The sequence below is a fragment of the Vipera ursinii genome (genome assembly GCF_947247035.1).
Source record: "Vipera ursinii genome assembly, chromosome: Z".
NCBI lineage: Eukaryota > Metazoa > Chordata > Lepidosauria > Squamata > Viperidae > Vipera > Vipera ursinii.
The window spans coordinates 39,618,535-39,640,674 of record NC_139517.1 but is presented as its reverse complement, the minus strand read 5'-3'; the positions used below and the strand labels follow the sequence as shown (position 1 = coordinate 39,640,674).

At 38.6% G+C, this 22,140-nt stretch overlaps 2 protein-coding genes across 4 annotated transcripts in view; both read left to right on the top strand.

Annotated features, from left to right (window-relative positions):
* The window catches only part of ACLY (ATP citrate lyase), a 64,630-nt gene extending 53,319 nt beyond the window's left edge, over positions 1 to 11,311 (top strand). For all 3 annotated transcript variants that reach the window (XM_083378234.1, XM_083378232.1, XM_083378233.1), the window contains 7 exons: positions 551 to 705; positions 2,258 to 2,408; positions 5,225 to 5,368; positions 5,541 to 5,654; positions 6,401 to 6,483; positions 9,386 to 9,462; positions 10,502 to 11,311. In XM_083378234.1, coding sequence (XP_083234360.1) covers positions 551 to 705; positions 2,258 to 2,408; positions 5,225 to 5,368; positions 5,541 to 5,654; positions 6,401 to 6,483; positions 9,386 to 9,462; positions 10,502 to 10,596 — 819 coding nt within the window. In that variant the 3' untranslated portion in view covers positions 10,597 to 11,311. The remainder of the gene's footprint in view (positions 1 to 550; positions 706 to 2,257; positions 2,409 to 5,224; positions 5,369 to 5,540; positions 5,655 to 6,400; positions 6,484 to 9,385; positions 9,463 to 10,501) is intronic.
* Positions 11,312 to 16,240: 4,929 nt separating this feature from the next.
* Positions 16,241 to 19,433, top strand: LOC310648549 (kelch-like protein 11). The gene is made up of 2 exons (XM_083376449.1): positions 16,241 to 16,738; positions 17,244 to 19,433. Exons 1-2 carry the CDS (start codon positions 16,266 to 16,268, stop codon positions 18,823 to 18,825), a joined length of 2,055 nt encoding a protein of 684 aa, XP_083232575.1. The 5' UTR covers positions 16,241 to 16,265; the 3' UTR covers positions 18,826 to 19,433.
* The last annotated feature ends 2,707 nt before the right edge of the window (positions 19,434 to 22,140 follow it).

Sequence of the window (22,140 nt, the reverse complement as noted above, 5' to 3'; positions counted from 1 at the left end):
TCCACTATTTTCTTGCAAATGAATCATTCAAGTGAAGCATGAAGTGTGTTTGTGTGTGAGAGCAAGGGAGTGAACATATAATTAATAATAAAATTAAAGTTTATGCTTTCATTGTGATAGTAAAGTTGACTTTGAATTTTACCATTAAGTACCATAGGTAGGGGCATCAGTAAGTCAACACTGTTCCATGGAAAAACATTTCTTTTATCTAGAAGATTAATCCAAAGGACTGGTCTAACATATCCTACATGTCCCCTGGAAACAGGGCTGGCCCTATCTCTAGGCAAAAAGAGGTAGCTGTCTCAGTATCATTTGACTTTGGATCCTAGGAACTGTGATGATCGGAGAGGTGGACATCATATGTTTCTTAACCTCAAGTACTAAAATATTTGGGACTAAATTTCACTAGAATAAATAATTTTTATGGAAGAATATTTACCTGTGTAAGCCTGATATGAATCTGAACTTACAGGAATCTACCAGCTCACTGAAAATTAAGACAGGGCTGCCATGTTTGGGATTTTTTTCTAATTTTTTTTCCTATTTTTAGGAGCTTGGTTTAATCCGGAAACCAGCTTCTTTCATGACTAGCATCTGTGATGAGCGAGGTCAGGAACTGATCTATGCAGGCATGCCAATTACCGAGGTCTTCAAAGAAGAGATGGGAATTGGTGGTGTCTTGGGTCTGTTGTGGTTCCAGAGAAGGTAAATTGTTTTTCTGGTGCTTTGGGGGAAACTTCATAATATTATCTCATTTTTCTTTTTTGAGAGGTTTGCGTGTTTCCAGGGTAGGGCTGATTCTGATTGTGAAACAAAGATTTTAAATAATTGGAATAAACTTCCTACTGAAATATCCATTTAAACTGTTGAGGGTTGACAGCTAAATTCCCGAGGTAGGTCTGAGAGATGCTGTCTAGGCTTTTCTAGACATAAATATGGGACAAATAAATGATACTTATATTAGCAAATTCCTTAAACAGTTGCGGGTTGAATTGCTGACTTCTCATTCATTCCTGAAAGTTGCTCTTTTGACCATGGATGTCAGAAAAAGATGACAAAAATGGAAACAAGTGAATAAAAACAGGATAGTCATATAAATATGTATGAAACATATAAAGGGTAAAATGGATGGAAGAGAAGTACTGATATAGCTTAGAAATGCAGGCAACCTGTTTATCTTCCAGGGGTTACTGCAATATATGATTATGCCTATGACAATATTGATAATGATGGATTTCTGAGTGGTGCCCTCTACTATCCCTTCTCTGTACAGTATACAAGAAAAGGAATATGCTAAGGTCTGGTCTCAAATTCTGCAAAGTTTTGGTGATGCTCCATATGTTGGAAGCTCTAGTGATGTACTGCAGCACATAAATGTCCACTTAAAGGTGCTTTTCAGCAATATCTGCAGAACATTTCTCTGCGTATAGTGGATGAGGGAGACAAGAATTCTTTGAAACTGGAAAAGTTCCAAAAAAGTCTGGTTTAGATCATGACAGATAATATGTGAGCCTTTTTACACAGCATATTTTAATATTTGAAAATGTTATTCAAAAATAAGGAAAACAACATAAATCTCACATTAATTATATTGTTAATATATTGTAGCACAATTACATTATAATAAGTATGTTTAGGATTAAATGGATCATTTTCCTCTTTCCCTTTTTTCCAATATTGATTTATGAAAATGCTTCATCAAAATGTATGCACTATATCAACTGGTAGGTATTCTTGGTAGTGTCCTGAGCCTCTTGCTTCAAATATGCTGTAATTTAGGAAAGTTTAGAAAAGACAAAATGTGATTTAACAGAAGCTGACAAGATTGTGAGTAGTTGTGAGAGCTACTCTGTCAATGGGATCAATGGCTCAAGTAAGATATTCCTGATCCATTTTTAAAAACCTTTCCTTTAGTAAATAGCCTATGCTATTCCTGAATAGCTTTTAAGATGCACAGTATGCTATTTTTTGAAGAACAGCTTCTAATATGGAAACTACCAATGCTTTCTTAAGTTATCTGCTCCCAGTTTGGCTTTCTGTAGATGCTGGTTGGGAAGTTTAGGTCTTACAGTAACAATCCAATTGGAAGACATTAAATTGGAGAAGGCTGCCCTAAGCTTTGAATTTCTAGTAGATGCTGTTTTTTTTTAAAAAAAAATGATGCCACAGTTCACCAATTGTCTTTGTAATAAGATCTTGACACTAACTAATATGCAATTGTTTGAAAGGGAACATTATAAAATCTTTGTCTCTTCAGGTTGCCTAAATATGCCTGCCAGTTTATAGAGATGTGTCTGATGGTGACAGCTGATCATGGTCCAGCAGTGTCAGGAGCCCATAATACTATTGTCTGTGCAAGAGCTGGAAAGGACCTTGTCTCCAGTCTCACATCAGGCCTACTCACAATTGTAAGCATTGCCCAGAGGTGGATGAAATTAGATTAATTAGAAATTAAAGGATGTAGCCAGGGCTCTTACTTCTTCACTTATAGTTCATAACATATGCCAATTTTGAAGGATGACTGATGAAGAGGCTCCTTGACTGGAGATTACTTCAGTGCTAACATTCATCCAATGCTTCTGGAGCTGTGTTGACAAAGCTGATAACAAAGAATTATATATTTTAAGAGAAAGCTACGTTATACATAACACACATTTTTTGAAATATTGGCTTTCTGCTGGTTATTTCATGTAAAATGAGGACACTTTCAGCTTGCTTAGTAGAATAAATGAATTCAGCAGACAGAAATAACTAGTTAGTTAAGAACATAGTCTTACCAGATATGATAAATAGAAAGTGCAGTTGGAATTTCCAAGCTTATTGGTTGCCTGGTGGGTATGGGTATAGAATATTAAAAGTGATTTGTTTTAACATTTCCTCTAATAGTGACACATCAAAAAGACAATCATATCAAAAAGCAAATAAGTGGATATATCTGAAGCTCATTTATTAAACTGGTCTTTGTCGTTTTTTGGAAATTGCCAGGATAGGTTTGGTTTTGCTTGAGAAATTGTATTTCTTCACATGGATCCTGTTCTTAACTATTGCTAAGAATGGCAAACTTGTGACTGAATTCTGTAAGCAATAGCACTTAGACTTCACAGCCCTCTCTAAGCCATTTTACAGATTCAGCATATTGCTCTCAACAATCTGGGTCCTCATTTTACTGACCTCAGAAGGATGAAAGGCTGAGTCAACCTTGAGCCAGTGAGATTGAAACTGCTGTACTGCTGGCAGCCAGCAATCAGCAGAAATAGTTGCAATACTACATTCTAACTACTACGCCACCTAGGTTCTAAGCTAAAGTTATAAGGCAGGGGTGTCAAACTGCCGGCCTGTGGGCGAGTTGCGTCACACCAAAACCGTGCCCATCTCATTGCCAGCAATGGGGAAAAAGTTGCAATATGTTGTGACATGTCACGTGACGTTGCAAGTTTGACACCCCTGCTATAAGGGAAACACTGCATAGGAAATATTTCTTATGAAGAAACTCACTCTTCTACTCCAAATGCCCGTCGTTATTGAGGAGGTTAGATGTTTTCTAACCTAGATCTCACTGACATACTCATTTCATACAATATTTGTATCCATAGCATGCAAAGGAGTTTGAAATCAGTGAGACAATTTCTTTGAAACTGTTGGGAGCTGTTTAAAGAAGCTCTGTTATCTACTGTCTACCGTATTTTCCGGCGTATAAGACGACTGGGCGTATAAGACGACCCCCTACATTTCCTGTTAAATTATAGGGTTTGGGCTATACTCGCCATATAAGACTACCCCTCTTCCAACGCACACCAAATAATTAAAAAACATAAGATTTGATTTTAATATGGTAATTTTAATTCAAATGCTTATGACATGCAGGTACTTAGTAGGAAAACTGTCACTTATAAACAAGGCTGTTTGTCATCAAACATGTAAACATAAAACAGTGCAAGTGGATTAAACTTTAATAATAATAATAATAATAATAATAATAATAATAATAATAATAATAATAATTTGGAAGGGACCTTGGAGGTAATCTAGTTCAACCCCCTGCTAAGGCAGGAAACCCTATACCATTTCAGACAAATGGCTGTCCAGTCTCTTCTTAAAAACTTCCAGTGTTGGAGCATTCACCACTTCTGGAGGCAGGTTGTTCCACTGGTTAATTGTTCTAACTGTCAGGAAGTTTCTCCTTAGTTCTAGGTTGCTTCTCTCCTTGAGTAGTTTCCATCCGTTGCTTCTTGTCCTGCTTTCAGGTGCTTTGGAGAATACCTTGGCTCCCTCTTCTTTGTGGCAGCCCCTGAGATATTGGATCACTGCTATCATGTCACCCCTCACCCTTCTCTTCGTTAAACTACACATACCCAATTCCAGCAACCGTTTCCTATTTTCCTAATTCACTTTTTCACTTTTCCTAATTCACTCTAAAGCTTTCCCTGCGCAGAGCCTTAAGTGACACCAGCTGCCTGCAATTAGTGCAGGTTTGCATCCCACCAGGCTCAAGGTTGAGTCAGCCTTCCATCCTTCCGAGGTAGGTAAAATGAGGACTCAGATTGTTCGGAGCAATAAGCTGACTTTGTAATAATGCTGCTTGTGGGGGGGGGGGGGTGAAAGCTCTAATAAGCAAGCATATACATAGAATGAAGGCTATTGCTAAGCACATTGATTTGTGCTTTAAATTGTAAGCCACCCTGAGTCTTTGGAGAAGGGCGGGATATAAATGGGATTTTAAAAAAAAAGACCAAATGGGAGATCCGCTCCAGGTTTTCCAGCCAGCCCGCCCAGTTCCTGAGTCAAATGTGTCCTTAGAGCTAAGCAACTGCTCTGGCTACGGCATTCCCCACCTGCCTTTCAAGTTGCTCTTGCATTCCCCACCTGCCTACAGCTGCTCTTCAACTTTAGAAGGAAAGACGCCCAGACCCCAGCCTGTAAAAAATCACAGACTGCAGCTTCTACTCCAATTGGTCCCACTTTCCCTGTGCAGACTAAATGGGAGATCCGCTCCAAGTTTTCCAGCCAGCCCTGTCCCTAAAGTTTCAGCACCCGGGGTATAAGACGACCCCTGACTTTTGAGAAGATTTTCATGGGTTAAAAAGTCGTCTTATACACCGGAAACTACGGTACATTTCTGCTGTTCATACTTTTAAGCTTGATCATAGGATCTTCCGTGTCTGATATTACTCCAAAGAACAATCTTTTCAGTTTGGCTTTTCCTCTTCTTATCACTGTCCTCCAGGGTGATCGTTTTGGTGGTGCTTTGGATGCAGCAGCAAAAATGTTCAGCAAAGCATTTGACAGTGGCATCATTCCCATGGAGTTTGTGAACAAGATGAAGAAGGAAGGGAAATTAATCATGGGCATTGGCCACCGAGTTAAATCAGTAAGTTGCTTGCCTGCTCAGAGATGTGGTAGATTTCCACTGCTAGTGACATAAACTAAATCCTGAATTCAGTGCAGAATTTCAAAGAATTTGGCCATGATGTGAAAATATTTTTGATCCTGAGTGCTTGCTAGTTTTAAATTGTCTTTTTTAATTTCTTTTAACTTTGTAGATCAACAACCCAGATATGAGAGTTCAGATCCTTAAAGGTTATGTGAAGCAGCATTTCCCTGCAACACCTCTTCTAGATTATGCACTGGAAGTGGAAAAAATTACTACTTCCAAGGTATCATCTTTTTGTGATAGTTTTAACATGAAAGTACTTGGTTTTTGTCTCTAAAAACTACATCGGCTATTGTTATAAATATTAGTTATGTTATATGTTATAAACATATACAAACATTACTAAATTTGAGTGGCAGGAGTTTGCTAGATTCCCTGTCCCTTCCTATTTAGTTATTATGATTAAGAGAAAATTTTTAAAAATTGCATATGACAGAAGGATAAAAAAACACATATTTCCTATTTTAAAAAAATTGCCTTTTAATTATCTGGAAGCTATTCTTTTGCTTGCCTTGGGTATCAGAAAACATTGCATTAGCTTATAGAGTGTTATTTATAGAAATCTGAACCCAAAGAAAACATCAAATGTTGCCTATATTTTCAAGCCAGAGAACTTGATAACAATATATACTTTAAACAAAGGCAAAATAATTGGAGATAAAGCTACTGATGATAGAAAATATTACTGCATATCTTAGTCAACTAATTATGTGAGCTTACATGTAGGGAACTTTACAAATTGTAATTTAATTAATGGAATTATGAAATACTTTCAAAACTCTGCTACCAGTGTGGCCACAAAAATAATCGTATAGAATAGATGGTTTATTAATTTTAGTTGTTTTTGAGGAGTATAAGTGTATCCATTAAGAGATACTACTTGTTAAATGCTGGTGATACTTTCATCTGGAATAAAAGTTTTTCTTATTGTTAAATTTTCATTTTTCCCCTCAACCTGCTCCACACTAGAAACCTAACCTTATCCTGAATGTTGATGGATTTATTGGTGTAGCCTTTGTTGACGTACTTAGGAACTGTGGTTCTTTTACACGGTGAGCAATCAATTTCTCATTAATCTTCGTTATGGTTTAGAAGCTTGGTTATAATAAATCTCCTTTGCCCAAAAGTAATTATGGTCTCAGACATTCTGATTATAATGGATATAAAGGAGAAATGAAAGAGAAATTTGAGTTCATTGACAGAAAAGGCATTATGGCCAGTTTCATTCATTTTATTTAATTTTCTTAGGGCTATATTTGTGCTGTAATTTTTCTAAGAAAGGGATAAGCAAAGTCTGCATTCATGCACCACAATTAACCATAGAGGGATGTTAACCATGACTGCATCTAGACCGTATTCACAATGTGGTTAATGAAAGTCTCAGGATATTTTAGGACAATGGTTTGTTCTTACATTATCCAAATAATTATTGTTTAATTAATTAATATTTCAAAAAATATAAGATACAGAATTAGCTAAAAGTACTACTTGCTCCTTCAAAAGTAATTTGCCTTCTCTATTTTTCTTTTCTAAAAATCTCACCCCAAATAGCAACTTTTGGGAATCAAGGGACTGGAGCAAGTATTATCTTTCCCTCCTCCCTGTGCATTGACTTCCATGTTGTCAGGATCATCATGGGTTTTTGTTGCTGTTTGCAAAAACAAGAACAAGAGAACAAAAACTTAAAATAGGAAGAGCACACTGGGACAAAGTTTGCTGGAATATCTGTTTCAGCAGCAGAAAAATCAGAGGCCATTACAATACTGGTGTGGTAATGATGTTAATGGGATGTGATGGATTATGTGATAATGATGGATTCATTCTTACCTATGGCTATTCCTTTTTTTATTTGGCTAAAGATTTGGGTCTATCAGAGTATGCACACTCCCTATATTCATGTTGCTGTTCAAGCTTTCTAAGGGCCCCCACTCAATATAGATCTTCCTCGTGCTATTGAAAATTCTAGGACAGGGGTCAGCAACCTGAAACAGTGAAAGAGCCACTCGGAACCGGTTCCCTCACAAAAGGAAAAACTGGGAGCCGCAAAAACTGTGTGCGCATGCATGTACCTGCGCGCATGTGCAGAACAGGGTTTGACTGAAGAGTGGAGCCAAGGCGAGATATGCACCTACCCTGCATATTTGAATTGATTGGTTGAACTTTTTTTAGTCCCACTTTTTTGTTTTTTGGACTGCACGTGGCAGAGGACTGGGAGCCGCAGGGGACGGCTGAAAGAGCTGCATGTGGCTCCGGAGCCGCGGGTTGCAGACCTGTGTTCTAGGAGTTTGAGGCTGACCAAATGTGAAAGCAGGCATATAATAAGACTAAGCACTTGAAACTGTTGCACGCTGCATAAAAATCTAAAACAAATCAGGCACTACACATAGGCAAGCTTACAAATAAGGTAATGTTAGCAATAAACAAAAACAAAACCTTTAAGGTTTTTTCTAATTTATTTGTGCTGCTCTCTCTTCTTTGTGCCCAGCCTTGATACAATAATGCTTACAGCTGTTCTTCAAAACTGAGAAGCAAAGTAACAAAATAGCTAGAAATTCAGGTTTGGCAGGATAAACCTCTTTTGTCCTATAGCACGATAAAATTCAACATCAGGGATGGGATGCATTTTCTGTCATATATAGATACCAAAATTATAATTAAAGAATACTTAATGGTGCTATGTTGCCAGCAGAACACATTGTGTGTGTATGTATATACACACAAACATACATACACAAAATGATCTGCTGGCAACATACCACCATTAAGTATTCTTCAATTGTAATTTTCGTGTGTGTGTGTGTGTGTGTGTGTGTGTGTGTGTGTGTGTGTAATATTTTACTTTCATTGATGTTATTTTGTTTCTGTTTATGTGAATCTTTCCATGGAACTAGAGGCCAGCCAGAGCCTTGTCAAAGTGATTAGCTAGACTAGATCAATTGAAGCAGGGATAATGGAAGTTCAGACAACAATTGTAATCTTCTGAAATATACCTTCTTAAAAGAGACATTTAAAAAAACTATGTATCTTCTCTCCATGGGAAGCAACTCTAAACTTTAAAGAAACTGGCAATCATATATAAAACTGCCTTTTAATAAGACAAGAATGTACTCTCAACATTTCAAAACCTCTGGAAGCTATTTTTTTCCAAAGTTGCTTTAACGTTAGGAAATAAACCTTATTAAGCAAAGATACCATGTAATTACTAAGGTTTAAAGGAAAATAATATGTACAAGGTTACCTTTTGAATTATTTAATATCAGTGGATCCCCAATTGTGGGAATTTGATTTTTAAAAAAACGGAGAATCCTGTTTTATGATAATAGAGCAGTCTTTGAGTAAGTTTCACTTAATAGGTAAAGGTAAAGTTTCCCCCGCACATGCGTGCTAGTTGTTTTCAACTCTAGAGGCCGGTGCTCATCTCCGTTTCAAAGTCGAAGAGCCAGCACTTGTCCGAGGACGTCTCCATGGTCATGTGGCCGGCATGACTAGACGCCAAAGGCGCACGGAACGCTGTTACCTTCCCACCATAGTGGTCCCTATTTTTCTACTTGCATTTTTACATGCTTTCGAACTGCTAGGTTGGCAGAAGCTGGGACAAGTAACAGGCGCCCACTCTGTTATGCGGCACTCGGGATGCTGACCTTCTGATCAACAAGCTCAGCGTCCTAACCTACTGAGCCACCGTGTCCCTTAATAACAGTATGTTAAATAAACCAAAATTGGCTGGATTTATACATCTTAATCCAGAATATGGAATAGGATATTTTGTGAACTTGTGCCCATGCCCCAATATCAAAAGAAGCATGTCATATTTCTCATGCCACTATCTTGCAGACTTTATGAAACTTATTTAGCAGTCTTTAAAAAGAATATCTATTTTATGTGTACATACACCTTATTGTATAATATTAAAGTGTAATATTTAAACAAGTATCATATGTTTTTCTACTGCAGGGAAGAAGCTGATGAGTATATTGACATTGGTGCCCTCAATGGCATTTTTGTGCTTGGCAGAAGCATGGGTTTCATTGGTGAGTTTTTTATGTTATGTGCTAAAGCCAATTGGATGATCTTGGGCTAGTTACTCTCCTTCAGGCATGGGAAGGAGGCCATGGCAAAACCACCTCTGAAAAACCTTGCCAAGAAAAGTGCAGGGATAAGTCCAGGCAGTTTCCAAGTGTCAAAAACTAACTTGAAGGTGTGCACACACATACGCACACACACACATATACACTTCTTAAACTAGAAGGCAAGAAGCTGGCTTGGCTTGTAATGAATTCATACTTGGCTACTACTTTTAAAAACCAGGTCAACTGGCTTGCCTATTGAATCAGACTTCTAGTTGGGAAAGGCAGACTATGGGCAACATAAGCTGCCCCAGTAGTTCATTTTAATAGATTAAATAAAAACAGCTTTTATATCATTTTTATTCATTTTATTTTGATTTACACTAAAGAACTAAGCAATGTTTTAGGCAACATTTGGACAGAAAAGTGCATGCAATATACATGGAAGAGGATTCCAGTATATATGGAAGAGGATTCCAATCCCTTACTACTTGAGTGGATCTTTTAAAGACATTTTCCTCACTGGTACATCTAGAAAAGCTGTTTTTTGTGTAGGCTATCCCTTTCCCATCAAAATTTCAGACTATAGGGAGCATAGTGATGTGATGAATATAGTACCAGAGCTTACAAAAATACAATTTTTGAGCCCTCTTCCCTAAACTTGTTTTTAGGGGTGGGGGAAGGCAGTTGAACCATGTCCTAACTTTAATGGAGACTTACTATGTTATTTTGTTTGTTATTTATTTCAGAACAGCAGAATTATTTTAGGGGTTTTACAAACTGAAGGGTTGCCTGTTTCTTCCTTAAAGCCCAGAGAACAGCCAGGACTATCTCTATTAAAAACCATAAGCCTTCTGATTTGTACTTTGTCCTCTGTCTGCATAAGTGCTCTGAGATTTGGCTAGTGGGTATTTAGAATAAATAGAATGAAGTTCAGTTTCTACCATTTATGTTTTTAAGTCTATATCCAAAGAGAAATATTAAACAAAAAACTTTTTTTTAGGACATTACCTGGATCAGAAAAGATTGAAACAAGGTCTATATCGTCATCCTTGGGACGATATCTCTTATGTCTTACCGGAGCATATGACTATGTGACAACTGAATGGAACAAAAGAAATTATGGAAGACCAATAAATATGACTACACTATATGGCTTGGTTGTGAAACAGACTAAGTTTAAATTCTATATAAGGCAGTCTTTTCTAGGGTTAGATATGGATTCCATAAATAATGATAAACCAAAATATTCGCTACTTCCTGTTGTATTTAATATATTAAAGAAGTTGCACTGTCTTTGCTTGTTCCTTTATGCATGTTTATTTTGTCTCCGTCCCCTCACTTCAGTAATTCTGGCCAAATGTTAAATGTTTTTTTTTATTTTAATCTGTGACCTCATTAGACTTGAAAAGCTAGAGAGAGTAAATGTACCTCTATGATCAAATCTTAAAAGTCTCCTTGCAAGCTGTGTATAATTTGTGACAAATTTGTCCTCTCTGTATCCTGTATTTTATATTAATCACTAGCCTTTGTTTCTGATCTGAGGGACTAGCCTTTATAAATCTAGTATAATATTTAAAAATGTAAAACTGGTAACATAAGCTCATATTCAAAACTGTGAACTTTGTGTGCATTCCAGTTTTTGTATTTATGCAGGTAATATTTTTAGTTGTCACAAACACAAGTCCTACTATTTTTGCACAGGGTGATCTCTGACTATATCTGTGTGCATAAGACACTTCATCTCTGGATCTCTAATGTATTCACAACAATATTCATTGCTTCATTTATGTATTACAACATGACTCAAATAAAAATATACAATAATAAATATTTTTGGTAGATTTTGTGCTTAACTGAATTTTGGCTGAGAGAAGAAAGTGTTTGTTATTTTATGACACAGATCAGTGATTTGAAACTGCCTTATAGTTCTGGGTGACCAGTCTGTAATAATAGTAGTAGTAATAATGATGATGATGTTAGATGATGATGGCTGTCAAATGCGTGCATGTGTGTGGCCGCCAGTGCTGCCAAGGGTGCACGCGGCCTGCTTGCGCATGCATGCAGGTGCTAGCGCCGCCACCACGTATGTGCCTGTTTTGCACATACACTTGTGTACATTTCCCTGCTCCTCCGGGTTGGGGAGCTCTGTTCTAGTCCAACCCCCTGCTCAGGCAGGAAACCCTATTCAGACAAATAGCTGTCCAGTGTCTTCTTAAAAATTTCCAGTATTGGAGCATTCAAAACTTCTGGAGGCAGGTTGTTCCACTGATTAATTGTTCTAACTGTCAGAAAATTTCTCCTTAGTTCTAGGTTGCTTCTCTCCTTGTTTAGTTTCCATCCATTGCCATCTATAAAACATTTTATAAAAATTTTCTCTTAAATTTTGAGCCTGAGTAAATTTAACATTTCTAACCCAAATTACCTCCCAAGTATCCAACGGAATTGGTTCCTGGATATTTTGTGCCCACTTTATCATACAATCTTTAATTCTGTTTCTGAATCCAATTCAATTAAAACATTATATATCCTCTTTATATGTGCACAATTTAAATCTCTAATTTGTTTTACTAAATTTTCATCTGTAATTGTGATGCTAACCTTCTGATCCAACTTCCACCTAGCTTTCAATTGGGTATATTGAAACCAAGAGTAACTTATGTTTTCTTGTCTTAACTCATCTAATGATTTAAGTTGCCAATCATTCCCTTCCAATCTAAGTAATTCCTTATAGGAAAACATATCCAAACTCACTCCCATAGATACACCTTCTATCGCGTGTCCAGGAATTCCCCAAATCGGTATTTTATAATTTAACTTATAATAATACTTTTTCCAGACACGCAACAAGGCACTTCTAAGAATATGAGATTTAAAAGCCCTATCCACTTTTTTATCATAAAGCAAATATGCATGCCATCCATATACCAAATCCCAACCCTCAAGGTGAAGTATTCTCTAATTAGTTAAATTAAGCCAATCACTAACCCATGTCAAGACCACCACATCATAATACAGTTTCAAATTCGGCGCCTTGAGTCCCCCACTTTCCCTAGCATCTTGTAAAATCTTAAATTTAACTCTTGGTTTTTTCCCCGCCCAAAAAAATTTATTAATACCCTTCTGCCATTCATCAAGGTTGGCATCCTTTTTCAATATAGGTATCATTTGAAACAAAAAGAGAAACTTTGGCAGAACATTCACTTTAACAACTGTGATTCTTCTCAGTAAAGATAATTGTAATTTTTTCCAATTATTTAAATCCCTTTGTATCTTCAACCATAATGTTTCATAGTTATTCTTATATAATTTTACATTTGAAGCTGCAATATACACTCCCAAATACTTAACCTTTTTTACTATTTCAAAACCTGTTAATTTAATTAACATTTCCCTTTCACTCATAGATATATTCTTAGATAATATCTTAGTCTTATTACTATTCACCTTAAACCCAGAAACCTTACCATACTGAGTTATAATTTCCATCAAATCTATAAACGATTGTATCAGTTGAGATACTGTCAACCAAGTCATCAGCAAAAGCTCTCAATCTATAATCATTCTGTTTTATTTTAATTCCCTTTATCATAGAGGACTCTCGAATTTTAATTAATAAAATCTCTAACGTTAAACAATAATGGTGATAGGGGGCATCCCTGTCTTGTACCTTTTTCAATTTTAAACGTCTCTGTTAGCCCCCCCATTAATTATAATTTGTGCAGTTTGTTGTTGATATATAGCTTTAATAGAATATAGGAATCCTTCTCCAAAATTCATTTCCTCAACAACTCTCAATAAGAATTGCCAATTCAATTGATCAAAAGCTTTCTCTGCATCCAAAAATATCAATGCTACAGGGACTTGGTTGTTCTTATCCAAATATTCAATTTGTCTTACATTATATTTCATATACCTTCCAGATATAAATCCCAATTGATCACTATGAATCATTTGTTTTAAAACTTGCATTAATCTATTAGCCAATACTTTAGCAAAAATCTTATAATCTGTATTCAAAAGCGATATAGGTCTATAATTTTTAGGTTGAGTAAGGTCTTGATCCTCCTTTGGAATCAATGATACAAAAGCTGTCCTCCAAGATGGAGGAACTGCTCCTCCAGTCTGAATTTCATTAAACAAGATCTTTAAAGGTTCAATCATTTCAAATAAAACACTTCTTAAAATATGAGATTTAAAAGCCTTATCAACTTTTTTATCATAAATTAAATATGCATGCCACCCATATAATAAGTCCCATCCCTCAAGAGGGGGGCCTTCGTTTTTATACAGTGTCTTGCCCAATCGCAATTGCACGCAGCAGCAAAGAAACGATTGGCTTGTAAATGTAAAACAATCATTATACGTCATCAATTTATTAGGTGTCGTCATTTCATTTAGATTCAGGTACGTGACTCTCTTGTTTAAAGTTAATGGTGTTTCCTGCGCAAGCGTAATGTACAAAAGCGAGATAGTGTTAATTGGTGGAGCAGTGGGCTAATGCCTCCTTAAGTAACACCAGCTGCCTGCAATTAGTGCAGGTTCGCATCCCACCAGGCTCAAGGTTGACTCAGCCTTCCATCCTTCCGAGGTAGGTAAAATGAGGACCCAGATTGTTGGGGGCAATAAGCTGACTTTGTAATAATGCCGCTTGGGGGGGCGAAAGCCCTAATAAGCAGCCATATACATAGAATGAAGGCTATTGCTAAGCACATTTATTTATTTATTTATTTATTAATGGGACTTATATCCCGCCCTATCTCCTGAGGGACTCAGGGCGGCTAACAACAACAAAAATTAAAGGTCTTTGTACAGTAAATTAAAATTTAAAATTGAAATAAATTAAAGATTAGAGTTAAAATTGTAAACATAATTAAAATCCCTGTCAGTCCAGGTCAGCCAGGTGAAAAAGGAGTGTTTTGAGGCCACGGCGAAAGGACTGGAGATCTTGGACCATCCAAAGCTCAGGGGAGAGCTGGTTCCACAGGGCTGGCGCTCCCACAGAGAAGGCTCTTCCCCTGGGGGTCGCAAGCCGACATTGTCTAGCCGACGGTACCCTGAGGAGGCCTTCTCTGTGTGAGCGTACTGGGAGATGGGAATTCGTTCCCGGCAGCAGATGGTCCTGCAAGTATCCTGGACCTAAGCCATGTAGGGCTTTAAAGGTAAGTACCAGCACCTTAAATCTTGCCCGGAGGGCAACCGGTAGCCAATGCAGCTCACGCAGGAAGGGTGTAATATGGGAGTATCAGGGTGCTCCCATCACTACCCGTGCAGCTGCACTCTGCACCAGTTGAAGCTTCCGGGTGGTCTTCAAGGGCAGCCCCATGTAGAGAGCATTGCAGTAGTCTATATGGGAGGTAATGAGTGCGTGGGTGACTGTACGTAGGGCATCTCAGTCCAGAAAGGGGCACAACTGGTGTACCAGGCGAATCTGGGCAAATGCCCCCCCAGCCACGACTCCAATATGATCTTCAAAACTGAGTCGTGAATCCAGGAGGATGCCTAGGTTGCGTGCTCTATCAACGGGAGGTAATATCTCTCCTCCTATAATCAAAGATGGAACCTCTTGGACTAAACGAGATGTCGGTACATAAAGCCACTCAGTCTTGGCTGGGTAGAGCCGGAGCCTGTTCTTTCCCATCCAAATCTGTACCACTTCCAGGCAACGGGACATCACATCAAGGGCATCACTGGGTTGGCTTGGGGTGGAGATGAAAAGCTAGGTATCATCAGCATATTAATGATACTTCACCCCCAAGCCACGGATGATCTCTCCCAGCGGCTTCATATAGATGTTGAACAGGAAGGGCAAGAGCACCGATCCCTGAGGCACCCCAGAACTAAGAGGCCTAGGGGTTGACCTCTACCCCCCTGCCAACACCATCTGCAAACGGCCCGAGAGGTAAAAGGAGAACCATCGTAGAATGGTGCCTCCCATTCCCAACCCCTCAAGACGATGCAGCAAGATACCGTGGTCGATGGTATCAAAAGCCGCTGAGAGATCTAATAATTGATTTGTGCTTAGTGTAAACCGCCCTGAGTCTTCGGAGAAGGGCGGGATATAAATGGGATTAAAATTAAAAAATAAAAATAAAAATTGGGCTAACCTGAGATTTGGTCCAAGTTTTTTTCATTACAAATACAAACAAAAGCATGCTCCTGCAAACATTCAAGGTAGCAATTACCTTAAAGCTAACGTTAAAAATGCGATTAAAACACTAACAAAATTGGATTGGTAAGAAAAGAGTTTATTATAACATTGCCAACATCCAAAAACATACAGGTATGTATAATACCCTAATTTAATGAAGAAACTGAACACACTTTTCTACAGTAGCATATCCATTTAGGACAGGAGTCTTCAAACTTGGCCCTTTCATGACTTGTGGACTTCAACTCCCAGAATTCCTCAGCCAGCATGTCTAGCTGAGGAATTTTGTGACTTGAAGTCCACAAGCCATGAAAGAGCCAAGTTCGAAGACCCCTGATTTAGGATTACAGTTACTTTACCCAGCCTGCATTTGTGCTATGTTTTCAAAAAAAATAGCTTTCCACTTTACTGTGCAAGTTAGGAAAAAGAACAAAACAGGAATCCATTTTTTAAAAAGAATAATTTGTGAGAATTTTGTTAATCATTATTGCATCTATCATCGCAAACGGCGATTATTGGTGCCGGAAGTATCATAAATTCATATCTCTATGATCCTGTAAGTGACGTATTCGATACACCAACGAGAAAACTTCGAATCGATTTAAAAAAAACCAAGATGGCGGCTGGAAGCAGCGGCCCGGATGTCAACCTCCTGGGCCTGGAGGGCGAGGCGGGGCCAGACTCAGAGCCTGACTCGGAGGTGTTTTCGTGCGTGGCCCACTGCTCCGACCTCGCCTGCCGCCAGAACGAACAACGGCGGTTAGGCCTCTTCTGTGACGTCACGCTAGCCTTCAGTGGCGGCGGCAATGAGGAGGAGGGGGAAGTGGGCGGGGCCTCATCCGGCTCAGATCCCCCGCCGCGGGAGTTCCGCGCGCACCGCTCAGTCCTCGCAGCGGCCACCGAATACTTCGCTCCTCTCCTTCTGGGCGACTTCGCGGAGTCCCGCTCGGGGCGCGTAGAGTTACGAAAATGGAGTTCGGGAGCCGGACCAGACCCGGAGACGGTCGAGGCGGTCATCAGCTTCATGTACACGGGAAGCGTTCGCGTCAGTCCTGGCAACGTGCACGAGGTTCTGGAGTTGGCCGACAGGTGAGGCGGGAAAGAGGAACGAAGTGTCAGATAATAAATAATACACCGACCGACTGATACACCTTGGCAGAAGTGTTTTCCTGAGTTCTGATGGGTGAAGATATATATCTTAACCCGAGGGGGTTCTTAATGAAGGCAACGGAGGATGGTCGTTCTGTCCTTCCTTCCCTGGAATTGTGAAAGTTGGTCTTGGTTTTCAGTCTAAACCGGTGATCATTTTAATTGGAGTAACTAGCGGTCTGGCTTGCTATAAGGCATAGAATAGGCTAGAACCGAACACCCTGCACGGCAGCGCTGAACACGGTCCCAACAAAGCAGTGCAGTTTCTGAATTACTTGAGTTATAGCAGGAAGGGGACTGTTGGGACAGTTAAGACAACTTCGGTTCTGACACCTTTTGAAAAACACAGCGGCACTTCACATTGCTGAATGTCAGCTTAGTGGAAAGCAAGATACATGTTATTAACTATCTGGTGGCATTTCTAAATTGCCTTTTTATTTTGCAGGTTCTTATTAATACGTTTAAAAGAGTTCTGTGGGGAATTCCTCAAGAAAAAACTGAGTCTCTCCAACTCTGTAGCCATTCACAGCTTGGCTCATATGTACTCTTTGAACCAGCTGGCTTTAAAAGCTGCTGAGATGATCAGGAGGAACTTCTACAAAGTCATCCAAGATGAAGAGTTCTATACTTTGCCGTTTCACCTTATTAGAGACTGGCTTTCAGATTCAGAAATCACAGTGGATTCAGAAGAGGTTCTCTTTGAGATGGTTTTAAAGTGGGTGCAGAGAAATCCTGAAGAAAGAGAAAAGTACTTTGGAGAGCTCTTTAAGCTTCTCCGACTGTCACAAATTAAACCAACCTATTTGACTCGGCATGTTAAATCTGAAAAGCTTGTATCAAGCAATGAAGCTTGTCTCAAACTTGTGATGGAAGCAGTGGAAAGCCATGCTCTCAAGGGTGAGAATGTTCAGTTGGGTATACCCCAGCAAGTTACCTCCCCCATCTCGTGTCTGCCTCGCTTCGGCCAAAACATGGATGTTATCATGGTCATTGGTGGTGTGTCTGAGGGTGGTGATTACTTGAGTGAGTGTGTGGGATACTTTATTGATGAAGATAGATGGGTGAATTTACCACACACTCAAAATCACCTTGATGGACATGCTGTGGTAGTAACCGAATCCTATCTTTATGTGGCAGGTTCCATGGAGCCTGGCTTTGCCAAGACCATGGAAAGGTATAACCCAGGTAGAAATGTTTGGGAGCAGGTTTCTAATCTGATAACCAGGAAGCATTATTTTGGACTTACTGAGGTAAAGGGAAACCTGTATAGCATTGGGGGGCGTGGATATTTCATCCCTGGTTTTAAAGAAGTGGCTGTCTACAATCCTGATCAAGATAAGTGGCACAACTTGGAGTCTGCCCCAAAGATACTCCGGGATGTTAAAGTGATTACAATAGACAACAGATTTGTGTACATGGCAGCTCGCACACCAGATGACAGAGATAATGAAGATGGCTTGAGGTCTGTCATTATTCGCTATGATGCAGACACACGACAGTGGCGAGATTGTGAGTCTCTGCCACTCCTTGACAACTATTGCTGCTTCCAAATGATGGTGGGCAACACCAATTTTTACCACACCGCTTCATGTTGTCCCAGAAGCTATCCTCTAGACCATGAAGAGGCCAAGAGAAAAATCTCTAACCAGGTATCTGATGACATTCTGGAAAGCCTGCCACCAGAGGTTCTTAGCATTGAAGGAGCGGCTATCTGCTATTACAAAGATGATATCTTCATCATAGGCGGGTGGAAGAACAGTGATGATACTGATAAACAGTACAGAAAAGAGGCCTACCGCTATTGTGCCGAGAAGAAGCGTTGGTTGTTACTCCCTCCTATGCCTCAGGCTCGCTGCCGTGCTACAGCCTGTCACGTGAGAATCCCCTTTCGGTCCTTACATGGTACCCAGAAATATCCAATGCCACAAAACCTAATGTGGCAGAAGGACCGGATCCGGCAGATGCAAGAGATACACCGGCATTCCTTAAGTTTACGGAGGATGCCTCGGTCTCAGATAGAATGCTAGCTTGAATAAATACATCAGAAATACTCGTCTGTAATTGTCATGCCTGACATGGACTAATGGTCACCAAAACTGCTGAAGCATTGGTGACGAGGCTTTCTTGCTGTTAAGTATTTGATGTGGATTACAAGCACCACATGGACATTTGTTGTATACTAGCCATAAATATGAAGATAAGCAGACATAGAAAACCCTTAGAGTCTGTTTGTTTCTCCAGATAAGGAATCCAACAAAAGAATTGTTCTTGCATTTTGTGAATGTGTTCAGATTGTATAAAATTATATAAAAAATCAAAATAGCCTTTCTTTTTCCTTACATTTTTTGTATTGGATTTGGTTATTGGGTTATCGCATTCCACTTTGAATGTTATACAGATCATGTGAAGTATTTCAGTTTCTTTTAAAATACTGATGTATATGTAAAGGGCCATGTCAAGGTTTTCTTAAGACATTTTATCTGCTTTTGCAGAGATATTTCTCTTTTTAATCTGTCAAATGTGGACATGTGCAATACTTAAAACAAAAACAATCTAAGAATTTCATAATGTTCCATGATTGTAATATTTTATACTTTTATTTATCTAATAAGTACTTGAGGTTGCTAAAAGTGTATTGATAAAAATAAAATTTATTATTTGGATCATTTGCATTCATATAATGGAAAATTTGTGAGTTGTTTCTTTAGGATCACTAATTCTTATCAATGAGCATTCTATTTTTTCATACTCCCTCTGGTTTTCCATTAATTAATTTTATTTAATTGGTTCAATATTCTGGCCTTAAAGAAATCCATGAGAAGACCAAAAAAATACTAGTTCATAATTGAAGCAATTGGGAATACATCATGGCATAATTAAAGCTGCATAAGCTTAAATTGAGAGGGACGCGGTGGCTCAGTGGGTTAGGACGCTGAGCTTGTCGATCTGAAGGTCGGCAGTTTGGCGGGTCGAATCCCGAGTGCCGCGTAACAGAGTGAGCACCTGTTACTCGTCCCAGCTTCTGCCAACCTAGCAGTTCGAAAGCACGTAAAAATGCAAGTAGAAAAATAGGGACCACTCCGGTGGGAAGGTAACAGCGTTCCGTGCGCCTTTGGCGTCTAGTCATGCCGGCCACATGACCACGGAGACGTCCTCGGACAAGCGCTGGCTCTTCGGTTTTGAAACGGAGATGAGCACCGGCCCCTAGAGTCGGAAACGACTAGCACGCATGTGCGGGGGAACCTTTACCTTTACCTTTTTTTAAGCTTAAATACTTAGTATTTAGGTAATAACTAACTACCATCTGATTCATCTTCAGTCAAACTTTGTCTTAATGATATACCATTCCTTATATGAATACTATAGAGTATTTGAGTTCATTTGGAATAGAAAATTTGGAGAACATTGTTCAAAAATTCAAAACATGCATGTGGCCATCAGATGGTATGCAAGCAGAATCCTTAGAAAAATAATTGGCTGGTGCTTCTATAAATATTTTCTGAGAAAAATCTAAAACAGTTAACTTCATCTAATCTATTTTTCTAATCTCTTTTTCTTTTTTTTATATTAAAGTTTTATTAGTTTATAATATACAATACAATGGAAATACAAAAGCAAATAGCGGAAAAGACGCAAGGGAAAGGAGTAAAGTGAGGTAAAGGAGAAAAAATGGCATTGATTTCTGACTTCCTTTGGTGCAATAAAGTATCAACTTCAAACCTCAACTTTTTACTTTTACAAAATATTATAAACTAGCCATTTCAATAACATCAAATCTAGCTAATTGATAAAGCCCAAAATCAAAATTTCATTTTTTCCCCCACCTCAAGCACAAAACCTAGAAGCGGTTTCTATATGACAAAGTATTTGTATTCTTTAATCAGTACAGTCAGTTTAGCCATCTCTGCTAGCTCCATCAATTTTTGCAACCATTCGTCCATTATAGGGATTGATGTAGTCTTCCATTTCTGAGTAGAGTAATCTTGCTGCTGTCAACATATATGAAATCAAAGTTCCATATTTTTTTCCAGGTCTTTATCTATTAGCCCCAAGAGAAAAGTCTCTAGAATTATCTGTATTAACATATGAATCCTACTCCAATATTTTCTTGCTTTATCACACATCAACCATAAATGGTAAAAAATCCTCTCTACATTTCCAACTTTCATTTGAAATATCTTTATACATTTTTGATAAATTGTCTGGTGTTAAGCATCAATGGTACATCATCTTGTAAAAATTTTCTTTTAGATTATAGTTTAATTTACATTTTAATCCTTTATTCCACATATTTTCTTATTGTTCAAGTGTTATACCCAAAATTCCTTGCCCACTGAATCATACAGTGTTTTACTTGTTAATTTTCCAGATTTAAATTCAATAACACTTTGTAAACTTTAGCAATAATATGTTCATCACTACTGCACAGTAGGCTTTCCAATTCATTTTTAGCAAAATTAAACCCATGATTCTTTTTAACTAACTTAAATCTTTCAATTGCATATACCGGTATGTAAACAAATGGCAGACATGACCTTCTGATTCTAGCTCCTTGGGTTTGAGGGTAGGCTCACCCAAATTGAAAGATATTATTTTACCACAGGTCCACTAATTTGTCCTCATCGACATCTGTTTTTCTAAAAAAGGCTTTTTTCAGGGAAACCCAAAGTGGCACCTTGAAAGTAAACGAAGAGTGCTCTTAAAGATTTCATGCAAAGTGAAATCTCCAAATGACATGTAAACAGCTAAAGATAGTCCTTAACTTACGACCAGTCATTTGATTACCAATTGCAGTTACAATGGATAGATGCTTTATGGCTGGTAAAGCACTTCCAGTCATCATAAAATGCCAGCTTCCCCCACTCCCATCATCATATGATCACATTTTATGTGACTGATTGCCAAATGCCATGCAACCTTCCAATAAAGAATTTTTGCAACCCTCTAATAAGGAATATTTGTAGCTCAGGATTGAAATGAGGTCCTTGGTGCTTTCTGAACTTGGTTGTTTTTTTGCAAATGTTTCATTAGCCAAACTAGGTAACATAATCAGTGCTAGTGATGGTGATGAAACACCTACAAGAAAACAACCAAGATTAGAGAGCACCAAGAACCCTTCATTTACAATCTTTTCTGCCAATTTTTCCAGAATGTCAGTGGGGAAGCTGGCAGGGAAAGTTGCAGGTGGAGGAGATATTGGATTGCAAGTCTGTCCCACAACTTATAAAGGTAAAGGTTCCCCCACACATGTGTGCTAGTCATTTCCAACTCTAGGGGCCGGTGCTCATCTCTGTTTCAAAGCCGAAGAGTCAGCGCTTGTCCGACGACGTCTCCGTGGTCAT